The following is a 19,206-nucleotide window of genomic DNA, read 5'->3' on the forward strand; positions in this document are numbered from 1 at the left end:
TTATAATATTGGGGAGGGGGCCATTGTACAGTGGTAGAATACAGACTTCTACAAAGAAGATCCCAGGTTCAATCTTCGGTCACACAATTTCTTTCTTTCTTTCTGCTTTAGTGTTAGATCACTGAAAAACCCAATGAAGGGATGTCTTCTAGGTGATTTAGTTGAAGGGTAAGACCCTAGGGAGGCTGTAGACTTCTGAAAAATTTATTGTACAAAATCAGGATACTTACATAATCTTTGACCACTTCATAATTAAATAAATGCAGAAACACCACTCTCCACACAGAACATTCTGAAATTCTCTTTTTAAAAACAAATTTAAGTAGGTCTTCTATACCAGGGGTCACCAACCTTTTGGACCTCAGGGACCACCAAACTCATAATTTTAAATCCCGCAGACCAGACACCCTGAGAAAATCCCAAAAAAAGTCTGCAGGAAAATTCCCCACCCCATTTTCCTACCAATTGATCATTCTTTATTTGGGATCGCAGGATACCATCTCCAACTCCTTTCTCAGGGGGAGAGAGAGAGACTTTTGGCTTCATGCAAGGAAAGCAGCAGAAGCAGCAGAAGTCTTTCTTTCTCTCCCCCGAACTCTGCCAGAAATGAGTCTTTGCCGCAAAGCCACTTGGAGCAGGATGCCTTGCTGGGTCCCAAAGACTCATTTCTTGCAGAGTTTGGGGGAGAGAATGAAAGACTTTTGCTGTTTTCCTTGTGGGCAGCCAAAAGCAGAAGAAAGAAGCAGAAAGAAGCAGCCCGGTGGCCAGGCGAGGCGTGTGAGGCGAATGGGGCAAGTCCCCCCCTGCCCTTTCCCCTTTCCCCTCACTACCTTGTGTTCGCAATGGAAGTGACGCAAGCCTTGTGTTCCTGCAGGCCATGTGGGTGGCGCAGCCTCGTGTTTCTACACAGCCTGGATTAACTGCTTTGGGGGTGACATTTCTCTGTGGACCACCAAAATTTTCTCGCAGACCACCAGAAGTTCCCAGACCACTGGTTGGCGATCACTGTTCTATACTCACCTCTGTGAAATTATGCCTATTTTGCATGGCCTTGACTCTTTTCAGAGCCACTATTCATCTCCAGCCAAAGTAATGTTTTTAAAACTAACACACAATTATGCATCTAATAAGGATACATGTGCCTCATTGAAATTCAGAATGCAAGGAGCTAATTGAACTCTCCAAACGCCCCCTATTGGCTAAAAGTGGACATCGATACCATCCAAGATTCATCCACTTCTAAACTCAATTTAAGCTATTAAGGAAACAAGCCACGGTTTATGGGAAAAGGTCAAAAGGCTAAAAATAAATGCAGTTTAAGAGTAATATGGGACAGTAATTATATCTAAATAGTACAGTAATAGAGAAGTTACATCTGAGTCTAAGAATGTGTGCCGCTTAAAGCCACCTCACTCACTTCCCCCCTCCCGCATCCCAAGACGCCCAGAGACATATAAAACTATGCTGGTCAGTTCTATAGGCAGAAATATGCCCTCTGGCTGCCAAAAAGGTATTCTTTATAAATCCTAAAAATCAAGGTTTGGGAAAAGAAACCCTTAAAAGTTTGAACGCATTTAGAACTGCAGTGCGACTTTCAGATTAAAATGTAAAAACAAGCCCATTTCTGCCAACTGGGATCTGGTTTCCTCCACACCCCCAGGTTCTTCTTACCTTTCTAAATTCTGAAGTGCTCTCTGGTGCAAGTCGTCTTGGGTGCTTTTCAGAGTAGCTGCAAAACAATAAACATTAACACATCAGCATAAGCATTATTCCAAACAGTACATCTGAATAGCTGGGAGCTCTTTATTATTAAAAAGTTATACAAACAGTCTGATATGGGTCTTCCAACAGCATTTCCTTAAGAATGTTATGTCTTATTTTAAGACTTTTTCCTTCAAGAATCGTGCTGAAAATATTTCTTGTCTTATTTCTAGTTATTTAGAAATTTATGATCTCTCTAATGGTACCAGATATCATTATATACTTTATTTTAAATTCTAAAGACCTTCCAGGGAGCATCTGAAGAAAAATAAAATGTCAGGATTCAGCTAGGGAATATCACCTTTCAATGTGACTCTTCTGCATTTAGGATCTTAAAAAGTCCTCTCTACCATTTTTGATGATGGTTAATTTCAAAAATGTAGGTGGCTCCACAATCAAGCCAACTTCAGGCCCCAAGAGAGGACTGTAATCTAGATCTCCCCAATCATGGTAAAAGAATCGATCCATTAAATAGGAATAACAGCACTTCTTCTCAGTCTTATCCCATCATCTCAGCCAGGTCTTTTTCAAATGGCCTTTCTCAAAGATACTGCACACAAGCCAAACGCAGAGCCTTCTCTTCTACAACACCTTCTCTGTGAAATCACCTTCTGATGAATGTCACAATGGTAGCCATGTGATAATAAACAGAAAGCAAATCAAAAGCTTTTGTCTTTTTATTTTAACAAATCAGTAGATTGGGGAGGGGGCATCATATTCTTTCTTTCCTAGTGCCAGGGGCAGGTAGTTATTGGTATTGGTGGTTTAATGATTTTAAAGCTTAATTTTTAGTGATTTTATTGTAACAAACTGACTGCAGGATCTTCTGGGATCTTCGGGATCTTCTGCATTTTCCAGAGACAGATTTCAAAAAGATTAGGTTGACTCTAGCATTTCTGCATAATCATCTGTTCAAAGCTCTTGGAAGGCTGCCTGAAAATGAAAGCCAAGGGACTGCACCTGCTGTCTCCTTGATGTAGAAGACGTGTCAAGAGTCTGCTCTTGAGAAAGAAGGGACAAAACTTTGCCAAAGGGTCAAAGAGTACAAATGTCCCCTGGGGATGACATAAACTCTTTTGGGATAGACTGTGGCTCGTGGCCAGGGCATAAATGAGCAATGACAGAAGTTGGTTGAATGGCATCTTTGCTCATTCTTCTGCTCTCCTGAAGCTCCAGCTAAATCAGCTCAAGTTTCACATGATATCATCCCAACCTCTACCACATAGGAAGCAAAAAATAAATTAAGGAAGTTAGAATTAAAGCCGCAAGTGCAATTATGTCAGTGATATCAAGTAGGGCAAGAGGAAAATGCAGATGTCTTTCTGTAGACAGTTGGGCAATTTGGGAGATGAAGAAGCAATTAAGAAGGAAGAAAAGAATAAAGGTGTATTGCAAATGTTTATTGGCACCTTGTGTCAAATTGAATTTCAGTGGGTCATTTTTTTAGATACTAGAGATTATCCATTATTTTGTTAAGTGTCTTCTTTTCCTCTGGCTTTATCTGTAACTTAATTTACAGGAGTTAGGCAAAGGCTCTTCACTTACTTCTGTCTTCATGCTAAGATAAATTTCATCTATTGTCTAAAAGATTTCATCCCTTGAGGTACTAAAGAACAGGAATTGTGTCAATAAACACAAATATCTCTATATTTGTCTATCAACCAGGCCCAGAATGAATGCAACATTAGTATTACAAAATTGTGATTAAATACAGGTAGTCCTCAACTTACGATCACAATTGAGTCCAAAATTTCTGTTGTTAAGTGAGACATTTGTTAAGTGCCCCAGTTGTCACAGTTGTTAAATGAATCACTGCAGTTGGTAAGTTAGTAACCCAGTTGTTAAGTGAATCTGGCTTTCTCATTGACTTTGCTTGTCAGAAGGTCACAAAAGGGGATCGATCACATGACCTTGGGGCACAGCAACAGTCATAAATATGTTATAAATAAGTTGCCAAGCACCTGAATTTTGATCACATGATCATGGGGATGTTGCAAATGTCGTATCTGTGAAAAATGGCCATAAGCAGAGGTGGGATTCTACCAGTTCGCACCTATTCTCTAGAACCGGTTGTTAACATTCTTAGCAGTTCGGAGAACCGGTTGTTAGAAGAAATTACTGGCCTAATCCTGTAAGGGAGGCAGGAAGGAAACATTCTGGTGTTACTTACAGAAACTGCCTCTCCGTTAACCCTTATTACATTCTTGGCAGGACTAGACTTCCTGTCTCAGGAACTTCTCTAGAGTTTTTTTCCCCTCCTTTGCTGGTACTTTGCTTGTGTGGAGTGACCATTCAAAGTTACAATGGCACTGAAAAAAGTAACTTATGATCATTTTTCACACTTATGACTGTTGCAGCATCCCCACAGTCATGAGAGGCCAGGCAAGGAGATGCGTGCCTCAATGTGAGTGATATTGAGTTGGTTGTGCCCAGCCAATAACATGACCACCAAGCCATGCCCACCAACTAAGCCACGCCCACAGAACCGGTTGTTAAAAATTTTGAATCCTATTCCTGGCCGTAAGTCACATTTTTCAATGCTGTTGTAACTTTGGATGATCACTAAATGAATTGTTGTAAGTTGAGGACTACCTGTATAGGATCACAATGCTGTTTTTCCCCCCCTGTTCCTCTTTTCCTATCGCTGGTAGATAATAATGTGGCTATTGTTCATATTAATTACAGAAGATTCAGAGATATTTCTTAATTCTGTTTCAAAATACAGGTTTTCTCTTTTGATCGTGGCCCTATCCTCACTCACTGCTCAATTACGTAATGGCCCTTATAGACAAGCCCTTGGAAACGACCTTATGGCTGTTATTGAAATAAGAACTCCTGGGCAGAAGTAGGTCAAATGGTTCCTCACATCTTGTCATTCATTTAGTGTGCACATCACAAGATAAATCTGCATTCCATCAGTAAATTATCTTAGTTTTAGAGATGGTAATAATAAAATAACAATAACAATCAAACCAAATTACATGTTTTTCAACATGCAGATTTTTTTGTTGCAATTTCACTTCACACATGTTTATTTCGACACATGTATATATATAAAAGCTAAAGCCTATTTTACTTCTCTGGCAGTTGTAATCATAACACACATGTGATAAAAAACATATTTAAAACATGGTCTATAAAATAATGGAAAGTATTCTATCAATGCAAGCTGGGATTTTCAGCTTAAGTTTATGTTGCACATGGCTTCATAGCTCTAGTGTGTAAAATTTAAAATTGTGTACAATATTTGTGTTTTTTCCCACCAAAATAATCTTTTGGCTTTTGCAAGTAAGCACTACAGAATCTGACAGACTTTAATATTAAAGTCTGCATTTTGTTGACCAATATGGTATCCTCAGGATGTTCTACGAGATAAACTGGTAATTCAAGAATTGTAGGCCCAGTAAAGACACCAAATCAAGGAAATAATAATTCCAGAGACTCAAACCAATGATTTCAAAGAGTAAGCAAAGACGTTTTAATTAAATACTAAGAGCTTCCTGATGGTATCAATAATGGAACATGCTATTTAGGTAATAGTGGGACCTCCTTCACTGCTAATTTTGAAGCATCTGGGTAGCCAACATGGATTCAATAGAATCTGTTGCATTTGAAAAGTGATGGATTATATAATTGCTAATCTTTCCAATTCTGTATTCTTCAATGTAGGATTATTGTGGGATCATTTATACTGCATAAACAACAAGGTTCCCATAGTTATCTGTGCAACCGTGGTGAGTAATGTCTATGCAGATTCTCAATCATCCAGGTCATGGTTATCATAAAGGTACTTTCCAAAAGGCAACTGTATTTTGCTTTTTCTTGAAGACATTTCATTTCTCACCCAAGAAGCTTCTTCAGTTCTGAAGAAGTATCTTGGATGAGAAGTGAAACGTCTTCAAGGAAAAAACAAAGAAAGTCTAGTTGCCTTTTGGAAAGCACCTTTGGGACCGGCAAGTAATGATATACCCTTTGTTCATGTGATCAGAGATGAGTTTTGGTGCTTGATTACCAGTGAGATAAGATACTTTTAAAAATACAAATTATAATAAAAAATGGGTTACTTGGGTTGCAAGATCATTTTTTGGTAACATAAGCCAGAAGCAGAATTTTTACTTCAGTAAAGAGTTAAATGCAACTATTTTCCATGACTGGTTGAATTTTAAACAATTCTTCCATTTCATTTTTCCAGCTTTCATTATCACAGTATTTGACCTGTAAATTGAAATTGAAGTGCAGGAGACAGCAACAAGATAGCTGGAGGTATGATAAAAATTGGACTATGTTTAGCCTGGAAAAAAAGTGACTGAGGGGGAAGATAAAGGAAGTTTTCAAATAGTAGAAAAGCAGAAAAAAAATGCTAGAAGAATATGAAAAGAAGGTAATGAATTTTATCTCTGCTGATCTGAGGCCAGGATTATATCAAATACATATTGGCACAAGAGGAGAAATTTCAGTTAAAGATTGATGAAACTTATTATCTAAGTGATAGAACCAATTTACCAGAAAGAGGGCAGGACTTATTTGTTAAATTTAATAGGCTAAATGAGTCACATGTTGGCAGTAAAGTATGGCATTTCAGTCCTGCTCTGCTTCAAAGAGATGATCCATCTAAAGTCTCGATTGAGCAGTTATAATACATTTAATGAAATAGATACATAAAATCAAATAACCTCAATGTCCACATCAGTTCTTTAATTTCATAAACAATGGAAGTTAGAACTAATCACTAATCAGTGATTGTTTACAACAACAGAAACAGAGTGAAAGTGTGTTGGAATATCCGGATGTTGGACAGAAGCTCACCCATGTTCAGGTGAAAGGAATTAGCTTCATCACTTATTTATAATCAGCAAGAGACATTTTGTTTTGTTTTTTATATCGGTTTAGTTAGATTATGTCACATCCACTTTTAGCTGCTTTAGAAACAGAAAGGCATAATGAAAGATTGGCATCAATAAAACAAATAGATTTTGTGAATAGATGTTGGCAACTTATTGCTGGACCAGACAACTATGCACCTACAAGGTAGTTCTTCCATTTAAATATTCTTAAACTTTTAATATTTAAATGCTTAAACTGACTTCTTTAAACAATAGCTGTTCAGATCATATTTGACAAATCAAAAGATTACCATCAGTTGCTTGCAGGCTGTATGTCAGGCCTAATGCTAAAAAACCCTTTGCTAGGAATTCTCCAGCGTCTTCTCCCATGCCAACAACCATCTTGGCGAAACGTTCTCCTTCCTCCAGCTAAATTGATTAGAAAAAGGGAGAAACATTACAAGAAATATCCTTTGCGACATCTTTATAGAATATTTACTTCTTTAGAATGAATTCAAGATTAACAATCATCAGAACTCACGGCTATGAGATGGTGCTATGCTTCCAGTGAATTTGGAAGACCAGACTTCTAAATCTCAGTGCATGACAAAAAGCTAATTTTCCCAACATGGTGCCTAGCTGCAACACATTTGGAACCAGGAAAAGTGTACGTGTCAACTATAAAACGTTGTACGTAGTATGATTATTAGTGAAAGATTTAGCACTAATGCTGGCTCTGGACTTTGGGAATAAGAATATGTCAAGTATGTCTGTTAGGGATATACACCCTAGCAGAACGTGCAACGGCAGTCTAGCAGACAGGCAGATATGTGTGAGATAAAAACGTTGTAGTAGCTTACACTCAGTAAGACAGATACACTGTGCAAGTTAAATAGTTTTTATTCCAGCAAGAGTTATAGCATAGTCAAAACAGTCCATATGTCATACACTAAGTTCAGTCAGTCCGGGGGTTATTCAGTTTGCAAAGTCCAGTGTCGAAAAAGAGTTCATTAAACTTACAATATCAGTCCAGTGATATATCTCTTTTGCAGTCAGAGATATGAGGAAAATCAAACCTCCTTTCTTCTTCTCAGCAAACACGCAGTTTATCACCATCAATCCTTCATTGTCAGCATTCCAGTAAAAGCCGAGCAAACAGTGAGCTCTCTTGCTCCCTCTTATGGTGATTTTACAACCGCACCCAAAAAACTTGGTTTACAGTTTAAAGCGATACATACACTTAAACTCACTAACATAGTTTATATATTATTTAACCCAAACTAAGTTAGGTAACCAATGTTATCCCTAACATTGTCACTTCTACCACTGTTAAAACTATTGGTATTGCTTGTGTTTCATGCATATGGCAGCCTGTCGCTTTGGCAGATGGAGAATCAATGGGCAAAAGACAGGTGCTGTTGCTTCCCAATTCTTAGTTTTCTTATCCTGTCCACTTTTGGACCAAAAGATGTGGGGTGGAGGGTAAGAGAAAAGCAATGGTGAAGAGACAGAAACTTTTGACTATAGCTTCATTACTGGGGCACAGATCTTGGCCCATGCAAGACATGCAAATCATAGAAACATAGACATTTACGGAACTGGAGACAGATAAAACCAATGAGGAGGTAGAGAGACCCAGAAATGAATTAATAGAGACAAGAAGAAGGGGGGGGGAATGGGGCAGATTGTTATTTAGGATTTACTGAACTTAGTCCATGGGCCACATAGTATGACATTCAACTTCCTCATAACTTCCAGAGAGGCAACTATAAAAACCAAGCAGTACAGCAGGCTGATGGTTTTAGGCTGATGGGTCACATTAAACCAGTCAGCAGGATGATGAGGAAGAAGAGGTAGAGGAGATTTATAGGTTGCCCAACTCCAGAATTAATCTGGGTGGCAGTTGAAATAGAGAAAACAATAAAAATAAAATCTTACACATCCAGACAATTGCACCATCTACTCAAATTCTCACAAGTGAAAGGGGCTACCACAAGGCCTGGGAGAACAGCCAAGTTTTTAAAGATTTCTGGAACACTGTCTGGCCAAATGAATGTTTGGGATGGGGTAACATTTCAATGGGCAGGTGCTGCAAAAAAGAAGTTAGGTGGTCCCTCAAACAACCGAGCCTTAATGATGATTAAATTGATGATTAACTTACAAGCAGAAAGGGCAGAGTCTTAAAAGAGCACATTTATGGATCTTCCAAAGTTACTATTGATCTGGGCAATATGCTAACCTTGTTTCAAACCCTATAGAAAGCATTATATAGAAACCACTGGTTAAATCTAATATCTTACCAGTAGCCTACTGGAAGGAAAGGGGAAGAGACAGCGAAAAAGGGAAAGGTGGTGTCTGAAACAAAAGAAGTGACAGAGAAACGGGAAGTTGGATGGTAGAGACAGAGAAAAGTGTTGTTCACTCAAAAGTTTCATCTTTCTCATCACCAGTTTGCTGGCCCCAAAGCAATAGCACTTAGACTTATATACTGCTTTACAGTGTTTATAGCCCTCTGTAAGCAGTTTACAGAGTCAGCATATTGCCCCCAACAATTTTGGGTCCTCGTTTTACCCACTTCAGAAGGATGGAAGGCTGAGTCAACCTTGAGCCTGGTGAGATATGAACTGCCAAATTGCAGGCAGCTAGCAGCCAGCAGAAGTGGCCTGCAGTACTGCACTCTAACCACTGTGCCACTGTAGCTCATGCCCCTAATATACTGTAGTTTCAATATGAGATGAAATTATGCAGATAGGAGGTACAATTTACCTCCTATAGATCAGATATCAGGTCTTTGGTATCAATTATTAACTGTGTCAGGTGTGATAGCCTTATGAAAATATGGACCACCTTTAGATGACAATGACAAGATATGGAAAACATTGTCTTGCTGTCATCCAGTCTTTTGCAGCTCAGATTCAGTACGATAAATTTTAGCTGTAGGAGCCCAAATAGGTAGTGCAACCTGTTAGGTTCTACTTTTTAGAGATTTTGATTAGTGACTCAGAGTTTTTTAAAATGGGTTAACCTGAAACTAAATCAGGTCAGACACAAATATTTTAAAAGCTATAGTATATTAGGGACATAAATCTCTCTACAGACATGACGTCAATTGAAAGAAGCCATTTTTTCTCTCTCAGTTAGTGTCCTGCCAATTGCAGTATGAGGAATAATTAGAATAATGGAGGATTACTAAGCATCTCTTTTTCAAAGAAACAGCTATAAGTACTTTTAGATTTTCTAAGTAATAATAGGGTATGTGCCCAAATAATAATGCTTGCTAATGAAAACTATCATAGGCTCCTAACCAAATGTTTCCTTGACATTCTCTATGAGACAGACGGGGAGAGCAATGATGTTTGTAAGGGAAATTATTCGCGATAGGAAGATACCGTGGTACTTGTGACCAAACATTTGTGAATCAGAATTGGTTATTGCTTGTTTTCCCAGAAGAATTGGAGGCAGAGCAGAATTGCTTCCATCACCATCAACAGTGGCATTAATAGAAGAGGATGACCAACAGACAGCATGATTTTTCAGAACACTAAACTAAAACATTCTAGGACAAGAACAAAGGACCTAAAAAGATCAGCTACCTCCAAAGATTCCTCAGCTATCAGAAATAACAAGGAATAATATGGCTTCCAACTCTCTCCTGCATTGAAGAATATGCACAGAAACACACTCAGCAAGATATGCCAACAAACTATGTTCAGCCATTGTAAAATATAATAATCTGTGTTTCCCACTGCCATCATCTTTGGTGAAAACCTCATTTTGTTAGTAGCCTACTGCTTGAGGCAGAGGGAGGCTTTTTCCAGCTAACCATATTATTTTATTGCAGGTTTTTGAATGTATGATTGAACTAAGCCTACAGGCACACTGATAAGGAATAGGAACAGCAGGTGTTGTCCCCTGGCAAGAGGCTGCCCAGCTGGTGTTCAGCTGGCACATCTTGGCATGTTGTTTCTTTCTGTTGTGTTTTCCCCACCCACACCTTTCCTTTAGGAGAACATACATTATACTCCTTATATCTAAAAAGTAACAAGCAAACAGTATGCATTTTCACCCAAGGGTAATTTAATACTGCAAGGAAAAAGTAGGTGGCAGTTAGGAGCATTAGCATGATATCTTATTTTTTAAGGACATAAATATTTCTTAAAATTAGATAAATCAGGTGGGAGATTTTAAAAAGGAGGTAAAAAGTGAAAATAGTTCTGTTAACTGCACAATTCTAGAGGTTTAGCAATAGAAAACCAAAGACATTTTAATCTCATCCACTCCCACAGTCTCTGCCATGCCAAGAGATTCATGAAGAACAGTTTATATATTATGTAGCAGCAAATCCCAAATCCATCACAGGTTTTTTTTAAAGCATCTGCTTGCCTATTCTTGATATTTTTGGATGTACACTTTAAAAAAACTCTGCAGTAGATACCTAAAAATGTAATGCTTTATATAATTTTAATTTTAATTCCAAAAAATATTGGAAGTTTGTCCACGGAAGTCCCACCATAAAAACAAGCTTTATAATTTCCAATATAACATGAATATAAATATAAAGTTCTAAATATTTTAAAACTTTATGATTGAGAATTAGTTTTGTTTTTTAATATTCATGCTTAATTCAAATTAGGTCCTTCTGTGAACTCCTGCACATTACAATGCTCCTATGGGCACCACTAGGACTGCAGTGCGGTTTTCATTGCAGAGCGATATCAAGTAACATTTTCCATGCTGTCATACATTAATGCAGGTTGCAAGATTTGTAAAACAGATATTGGCTTTCACATATGTATCACTTGCTTGATTACGAGACTCTGATATAAAAATGGTCCCCTTACCCAAATGAGCATTGGAATGTATTTCCAAGTATGAATAAGATCTGCCCTACATTATTTTTAACATCCTTCAAACTTCTAAGGCTCTTGTTTTATTGCAAAAAGAAGAATAGAATAGAATAGAATAGAATAGAATAGAATAGAATAGAAGCTGGGAGGGACCTCGGAGGTCTTCTAGTCCAGGCCCCCTGCTCAAGCATTTTACCATTTCAGATAAGTGACTATTTAGTCTCTCCTTTAAAAAGCTCCAGGGATGGAGTGCCCCGATTTCTGAAGGCAAGCTGGTTAATTGTCTTCACTCCCAGGAAGTTTCTCCTTAATTCCAGATTGCTCTTTGATTAGTTTCCAACCATTGTTTCTTTGTCCTGCCCTCTGGTGCTCTGTAGAATAATTTGACCCTCTCTTCTTTGTGGCAGCCCCTGAAATACCGGAATACTGATATCATGTCACCCCTAATAATTCTTCTTTTCTTTAGACTAGCCGAACCCTAAACCTGCAGCCATTCTTCATATGGTTTAGTCTCCAGGCCTTTGATCATCTTAGTTGCTCTTCTCTGGACTTTTTTTCAAAGTCTCAACATCTTTTTTGTAGTATGGTGACCAAAATCGGTTGCAGTATTCCAGGTGTGGTCTTACTAGGGTTTTATAAAGTAGCACTAATATTTCATGTGATCTTGATTCTATACCTGTTTATACAATCCAGGATTGTATCAGCTTTTTTGGCTGCTACTGCACACTGCTGGCTCATATTCAAGTGATCATCCACTAGGACTTCAAGGTGCCTCTCACAGTTACTGTCTTTGAGCCAAGTTTCGCCTAATCTGTACTTATACCTTTGATTTTTCCTGCCTAAACATAAAACTTTTCTTTTCGCCACATTAAAATTCATTTTGTTGGATAGGGCCTATTGTTCAAGTTTGTCAAGATCTTTTTGGATCCTGAGCTTGGAATAAAGAGAAGCCAAATATCTGTGGACGTACATACATTGCAGAGACAACCAAGAAGAGATTCCATGATGTAGCTTATTGAGTGCCTTAGAAAGGCAACTCAAACCTGTTTTCTTTGAGCATAATTTTTGGTCAATAATTGGTTAGCCTTTTCACTGGATATGTCCAAGGAGATTTCAACCATCCAGCTCATGGTTGTCCCAAAGGTGTTTTTTTCAAAAGGCAATTGGACCTTGTTGGTTTTTTTCCTTGAAACATTTCACTTCTCATTCAAGAAACTTCTTCAGCTCAACACTGAAGAAACTTCTTATATGAAAAGTGAAACATTTTCAAACAAAAATCCAAGAAAGTCCAGATGCCTTTTGGAAAAATCACCTTTGGGATTTTCACTGGATACTTTCGGAATTTGCTTTTCTGTTCCTGTCATTTGTTGTGGGTTGATTTAATATTAAATCTGTGGTAAGCCATGGTCAGGGCCTAATTTCAGGTGGAAAGCACAATATAAATAATTTTCCAGAAAAGAAATAAATGCCTTGAGGATTCCATTAGACTAATGATGACAAAAAAACACTTATCCAAACAAGACATGTAATTAGAGTATAGATCCCATTTAATATCTACAAGTAGCATAGATATAACTAAACCTGGACATCACTAATAGTATAAGTTCTACAAGTTTAGAGCTAAATCCAATAGAGCCAGTCATCAAATACTCACAGAATCATAAACTAAACATTAAAAGCCCCTCTATAAATTTATCCTATTGTGCACAGATGTTTACTTAGTGACAGCTGCATAAATCAAGGTACCAGTGCAATTGAATAAATAATTCATTCACCACATTATTAAATGTAGATTTTTAAAGAACCTGAGAGCTTTATGTTTAGTGACATTTCTCAAAAAAAATATGCACAGATCAAACGGATGGGAAATGACCAAACCAGTGATGGGATTCAAATTTTTTTTTTTTACTACCAGTTCTGTGGGCGTGTCTTGCTGGGCAGGTCGGGGGAAAGATACTGTAAAATCTCCAGTCAGAAGTGGTATTTGCCGGTTCTCCAAACTACTCAAAATTTCCCTTACAGGTTCTCCAGAACTGGTCAGAACCTGCTGAATACCACCTCTGGACCAAACCATATCTCAAGAACTTTCTGTGGTGTTCTGATTGCTTGAAAGGGCTAACTTTGTGAAGAAAGGAGAAAAGAACGGAAGCATTACATGGAATAGAATATGTTGGACTGGAAGTAATCTCCAATTCAAAAATTAGAGCTACTATCTCACTGTTCTAAAAGTTTAAAGTTGGAGACTAGATATGTTTGCATTAAGAATGAATTCTCCCACCTTGCCAGACATACAATTCAAATCCAGCATTATAAACTATACTAAATAGCTATTATTCTTGGAATAAACCATTTCTCTGTGCTGATCAGTCAACAGAATGTGAGGTCTTATTAAGTGCCCTCAAGGTTTGCCACCTGCATAACTTATACTGAACTATTTTATTACAATCTGTTAATTATATACTCAATGAATTAAAAGGAGGAATTAATCAACCTCAAGTATTTAGTAATCATCTATTTTCCTTCTCAGCAGGTTATTCTTCCAATTTCATTTAATATTTCCAACAATATTTTATTGTTCCTCCTGTTGGAGCAGATGGGTGAGGTTGCAGCCTTTTGGTAACAGCAAGCTATATAGGCCTGGTATTTGATCTGCAAGGCAACAATTTCTCCCACTTGGCCTCTTATTATGACTAATGCTACATATTAATGAGATTGAAATGCGCAGTAATAATAACATCACCAGTAACATGAACTTTTCTTCACAACAAGAAGTTCCATCAAAAAATGAGCCATCTGTAATTAATATTGATAGAATACCTTATTTCTGTTTTCCATTTTCAATACTCTTAAGTTAACTAAATATTAGAAGGTCAATAATTTAAACTATATTATATAAATATCACTTACTGAAATTTTTAAAAAGAGCCATCTGCTGGTAGGAATAAAACCAGTTTTTCTCCAGACAGCTGTCATATCTGTACTGTATTTATTTGAGAAAAAAAAATCCCATTGTATTCTATGCAATTTCTTGCTAAGTCAACATGCATGCACCACATAATATTAGTGTAGTAATTAAGAGATAATTCATTATTGCATTGGGGAAATCAATTTGAAGAAGCAATTCAGACTCTGGTTTAAGGCAAGTCTCTCTCTCTTTTTTTTCTTACCTCTCCCCCTACAAAATAACAAGACAAGCTCATGTCAGAGACTTCTTTCAATAAGTCAGGTCAGTTCCATATAACTGTGCAGCTCTTCTTGCTTTACCCCCTCATCTTCCTTCTGTCTCTTCCTCTCTTTAAACAACATTTGAGTGTGGCTGTTAATGTGGCACTTAATGCATTATGTAAGAAGCACTGCGCCAGCTTGCTTACCCAGTGCAGAGGTCCAATGCAGACCTTGGCGGCCAGGAGAGGGACGGTGGGATCCGCAGGACGTAGCTTTACACATTCTCTAAGCACCGAGACAGCATGAGCAGACTGGACAAGGGAGGAAGGAGAAACAAGAGAGGAGAAGGATAAGATGGTTGGACAATGCTCAATAAGATGCACAAGAGGTTATTTATGCCAGATGCTTCTTCTTCCAGAGGGCGCGTTTCTTGTTACCTGAATATTGAGACTTAGATTGGCTCTCAAAGTACATCTTTTGTTTTTGAAGTCTTCCTGCCTCCTGACTCCCACAGATCAGTGGGTGTTCAGATCAGGTATGGTTTTTGAAAAGCATGTTCTGCATCTATTCAGTGTTAACTCTGTATTATATTATTAGGTCTGTTTTACAGCAGGCCCCTAACAAAGGAAGCGCTTCAGTTGTATGGAAAAGCAGTGGCAATAGGCAGGATTTCTGCAATATCAGTAATATGTACAACAGTATATGTGCAAATGTAAATACAGGTAGTCCTCGACTTACAATAGTTCACTTAGTGACCGTTCAAAGTTACAATGAAGATACACTGGAAATAGTGACTTATGAAACATTTTCACATTTATGACACTGCAGCATCCCCATGGTCACGTGATTTAGATTTGGATGCTTGACAACTGTCTCACATTTATGACGGTTGCAGTGTCCTGGGATCATGTGATCACCTTTTGCAACTTTCTGACAAGCAAAGTAAATAATGAAACAGCTTAACAACCATTTTACTAATTTAACAACTGCAGTGGTTCACTTAACAAACGTGACAAGAAAAATCATTGAATGGGGCAAAATTCACTTCGCAAACTTTTCACTTAACAACAGGCTCAATTTCAGGCTCAATTGTGATCGTAAGTTGAGGACTTGCTATATTGAGAGTGAAACAACAGATAGGTATCCTAACAACTTACAACCTAGAGCTAAAAAATAAAGTGGTATTTGGGTCTTACACTAGTGTTTCTCAACCTTGGTAACTTTGATGAATGAATGAATTCTTTATTGGCTAAGTGTGATTAGACACACAAGGAATTTGTCTTGGTGCATATGCTCTCAGTGTAAGATGTGTGGATTTCAATTCCCAGAATTCCTCATCTAACATGCTGCCTGGGGAATTCTGGGAGTTAAAGTCCACACATTTTGAAGTTGCCAAGGTTGAGAAACACTGTCCTGGACCCTCCAGACACTGCTAAACACTCAAGAAAGAGAAATGTGACCTATAGCGGTGCCCACAGCATATGGTTAATAAGTCAAGATGGTGGCTGTGATGATGGAATCAAAGCTCCACCTGGGGTTTCTTTTTATGTGAATTGTGATGAGAAGATAAGAAACAGTTCAGGTTTAATTGCACCATCGCAGCACTGCCATATATGCTTGTTTGATCATATCCTGAGGATACCCCAGTGGTCTACTTACACATTCTCCAAGTAATGTACAATATCCACACAATGTACAATATTAACACACCCACACAGTTCGCTTTTCAAGCTAGGTACAATATTCAGTGTCAAAGCCTTTGCAGCATGACTGCTATTATGAGACAACCCAGGAGCAAAACACAGCACACAGAGACTTAGACATTTAGCAGTGAACAGTGGTTTATATACAACAGTTATATACAGACATATACGTAGCAGGCAAAACACTTTACAAGCAATTTTTCTTCTTCTTAACTTTTACACCAAGACTTCTGCAATGAATACCGGACACAAGGAGAGAGAACATGCCCTCTAATGGCTGCTTTATATAAAAACCTCTTAAAAGGGTAGAACCCATCCCTAGTCTTACAGGGAAATACCCATACTATGCTGATTCATCCTTATTTCATCAGCTTATATACCACCAGCTTCACTGCTGGTCGGCTCTTAAATCCCAAGACCTTAACATTCAGACCAGTTCCTCTCTTATTGGATGCAACAACAGTCTGCCAAATATATTTTTTTCTAAAGTAAGAAGTCCTCTTTCATTTATAGCCATGAATTTTTAGTATTGATTTCTCAATACTAGAGATGAGAGGATGAAGTCATAAGTGAAAAGCAGCAAGTAAAGGGACCGGACAATCTTTAAAACTCTTGACAGTGAAGCTCAAGAAAGATGTCACTGTGAACTTTATGGCAAAAGATTACTTGGCACAAAGGACCACATACAAAATGGTGTCCTATCTTTCCCAGTTCAAAAAAAAAGCAGACTCTTGGAGATTTATACTGTATATCAGAGAATATCAAAAATTTTGCACTATGTACCAGTAAATGTCATAAACATTTATCAGTATGTCATAACAAACACTATTGATTCTAAACAAGCAAAATTACTGCTATTATAATGATGTTTATTTTTTGTTAACCACTCAATCACCAAAGCAATTGTAAGACTAAACAAGAAAATAAAGATTAAAAACAGAAATACAACAATGAATGAAATAGATATACGGGACCATGTCAAGGAACAAAATTAGCATTTAAAAAGCAATCTCCATGGAGTTTATAAATCACTTTTTCCCAGCTCCTGCCAGAGAAGCTAAAAGTCATTAGGGTAAGGGCTGTATGGATTAAAGGAGGGCTGCTATTCCAAAGAACAGGGGCACTTATATATATACATATACATATACATATACATATACATATACATATACATATATACATACATACATACACACACACACACACACACACACACATATATATTGGATTCTACAAAATAGTTAGGTTCTGGTCCACAGTAATCCTGCTTGATCTTACTGACTGGCCATAAACCACTGGAGAAAGGCAGTCCCATAGCTAATCAGAACCCCAGCCATACACTGCTTTACAGATGAATACTAGTACCTTGAACTACACTTGGAATGAAATGGTAACCATTGTAACTCATGAAGTAGAAGTATTGCATGTGTAAACTAAGGTATGTCCAAAACTATTCATATTACTGTGTTTTGGATGACATACAGCTTCTAACTGGTCTTCAAGAACAGTACAGTATATTGCAATAATTTAAAAAATGGCTAAGCTATGAGAAAGGTCTCCGAATCCAAAGAAGAGCATAACTGGCAGACTGAATGTATTTGTGCAAATGTCATCCCGGCAACACTTCCAGTTGCTCTTCAAGCAATTACTGAAAATCCAGGAGAACCCTCACTGACAGCAGGATTCTTTCTGGTTAGTCTTGGTAGAGTTGAGCCCAAGTCTGTTCCTCCCATCCAGACCCAAAGAGCCTCCAGGCACAGGGACAGGGCCGTGACAATTTCACCTCTTCAACCTGGTCTTGATATACAGTTGTGTATCATCTGCATATTGATGATACTTGAATAAGTGCTGTCTACCAACCTTACATATCGTACATATTAAATAGAAACCCACAAAGCAAGGGCCCTTGGGCTTAAGGTCTCCTCCCCAACATCACCTAAAATCAATCCTGATGGAAGAGAACTAGCATCCCCTAACTCCCAGAGTTTGGTCAAAAGGATAGTATGACCAATGACATTAAAAGCTGCTAAATTATCAAGTACAACCAGAGGAATCACACCATATCTACCCTGGTCCTAGCAAAGGTTAAGTACAATTACTGCTGCTTTGACATTGTATTCAGGACTGAATCCTCATTGAAAAAGAGAGGTTGGAAACTGATCAAAACATATCTAGTGCTGCTGGGTAAAGCAATTCCTTCTTGAGGTATTGTGCTGCTTCTAACAAGGCAAGGTAAACCACCTCCACTTTCACATGAGGGAAGAGTTTACCACCATGCAAACCCAAGTGCTACCTCCAGATGATGACCCTAATTCTGAGGAGTTTCCCAAAACTCACAAACTCTTTACAAGTAATCAAGCAAGACTACTGTGGCCAACTCAGTAGGACCTATCCAGTTGAAGTCCAGCTCAGAGTAGCTCTTGGTGATTTTGTTCATCAGATCTGTAGAATATTCTTCACAGTGGTCCTTAAGATATTTTTCCTCCTCTAAAAGGGTCTAGGCAATATTGTATTGTCTCTATACAGAAGAGGAATGAATAAATTATGTACCATGTGGTACTTCTTAGTCTTGAATGGGTTGAAATCAGATCATGGTTTCATATTATCCAGTTATGAATGCCATCGGCCTGCCTAGGCTGCTTTCCAAGTTTCAAGTTCAGACATTCACAATTCATATCCCCAAGAAGGAGAGCAGCCCCTTATTTGTGTCCTAGAGCTAGTAAGAATCTGGAAAGTTGGCATCAGCAGATAAACAGACCAATAACTGCATTTAAATATCCAGTCATTTAATTTACTTAACATACTTAATGATTCTCAAATGAGTCCTGAGATTTACCTGGAATTTTGACTAAATCCCTATAGTGTATCTACTGCATAAACCAAAATGTTATTATATCTATATTATAT

At 37.9% G+C, this 19,206-nt stretch overlaps 1 protein-coding gene across 1 annotated transcript in view; it reads right to left on the reverse strand.

Moving 5' to 3' along the window:
• Positions 1-19,206, reverse strand: part of TTC7A (tetratricopeptide repeat domain 7A) — a 173,261-nt gene that overhangs the window by 102,575 nt on the left and 51,480 nt on the right. Inside the window, exons 11-13 of the mRNA XM_026683757.2 lie at positions 14,803-14,907; positions 6,896-7,013; positions 1,672-1,729 (exon numbers count right to left, since the gene is read on the reverse strand). Coding sequence (XP_026539542.1) covers positions 1,672-1,729; positions 6,896-7,013; positions 14,803-14,907 — 281 coding nt within the window. The remainder of the gene's footprint in view (positions 1-1,671; positions 1,730-6,895; positions 7,014-14,802; positions 14,908-19,206) is intronic.

This window comes from Notechis scutatus, chromosome 1 (genome assembly GCF_049901735.1).
Source record: "Notechis scutatus isolate UNSWTSFEM ecotype Mainland chromosome 1, rNotScu1.2, whole genome shotgun sequence".
NCBI classification, from domain to species: domain Eukaryota; kingdom Metazoa; phylum Chordata; class Lepidosauria; order Squamata; family Elapidae; genus Notechis; species Notechis scutatus.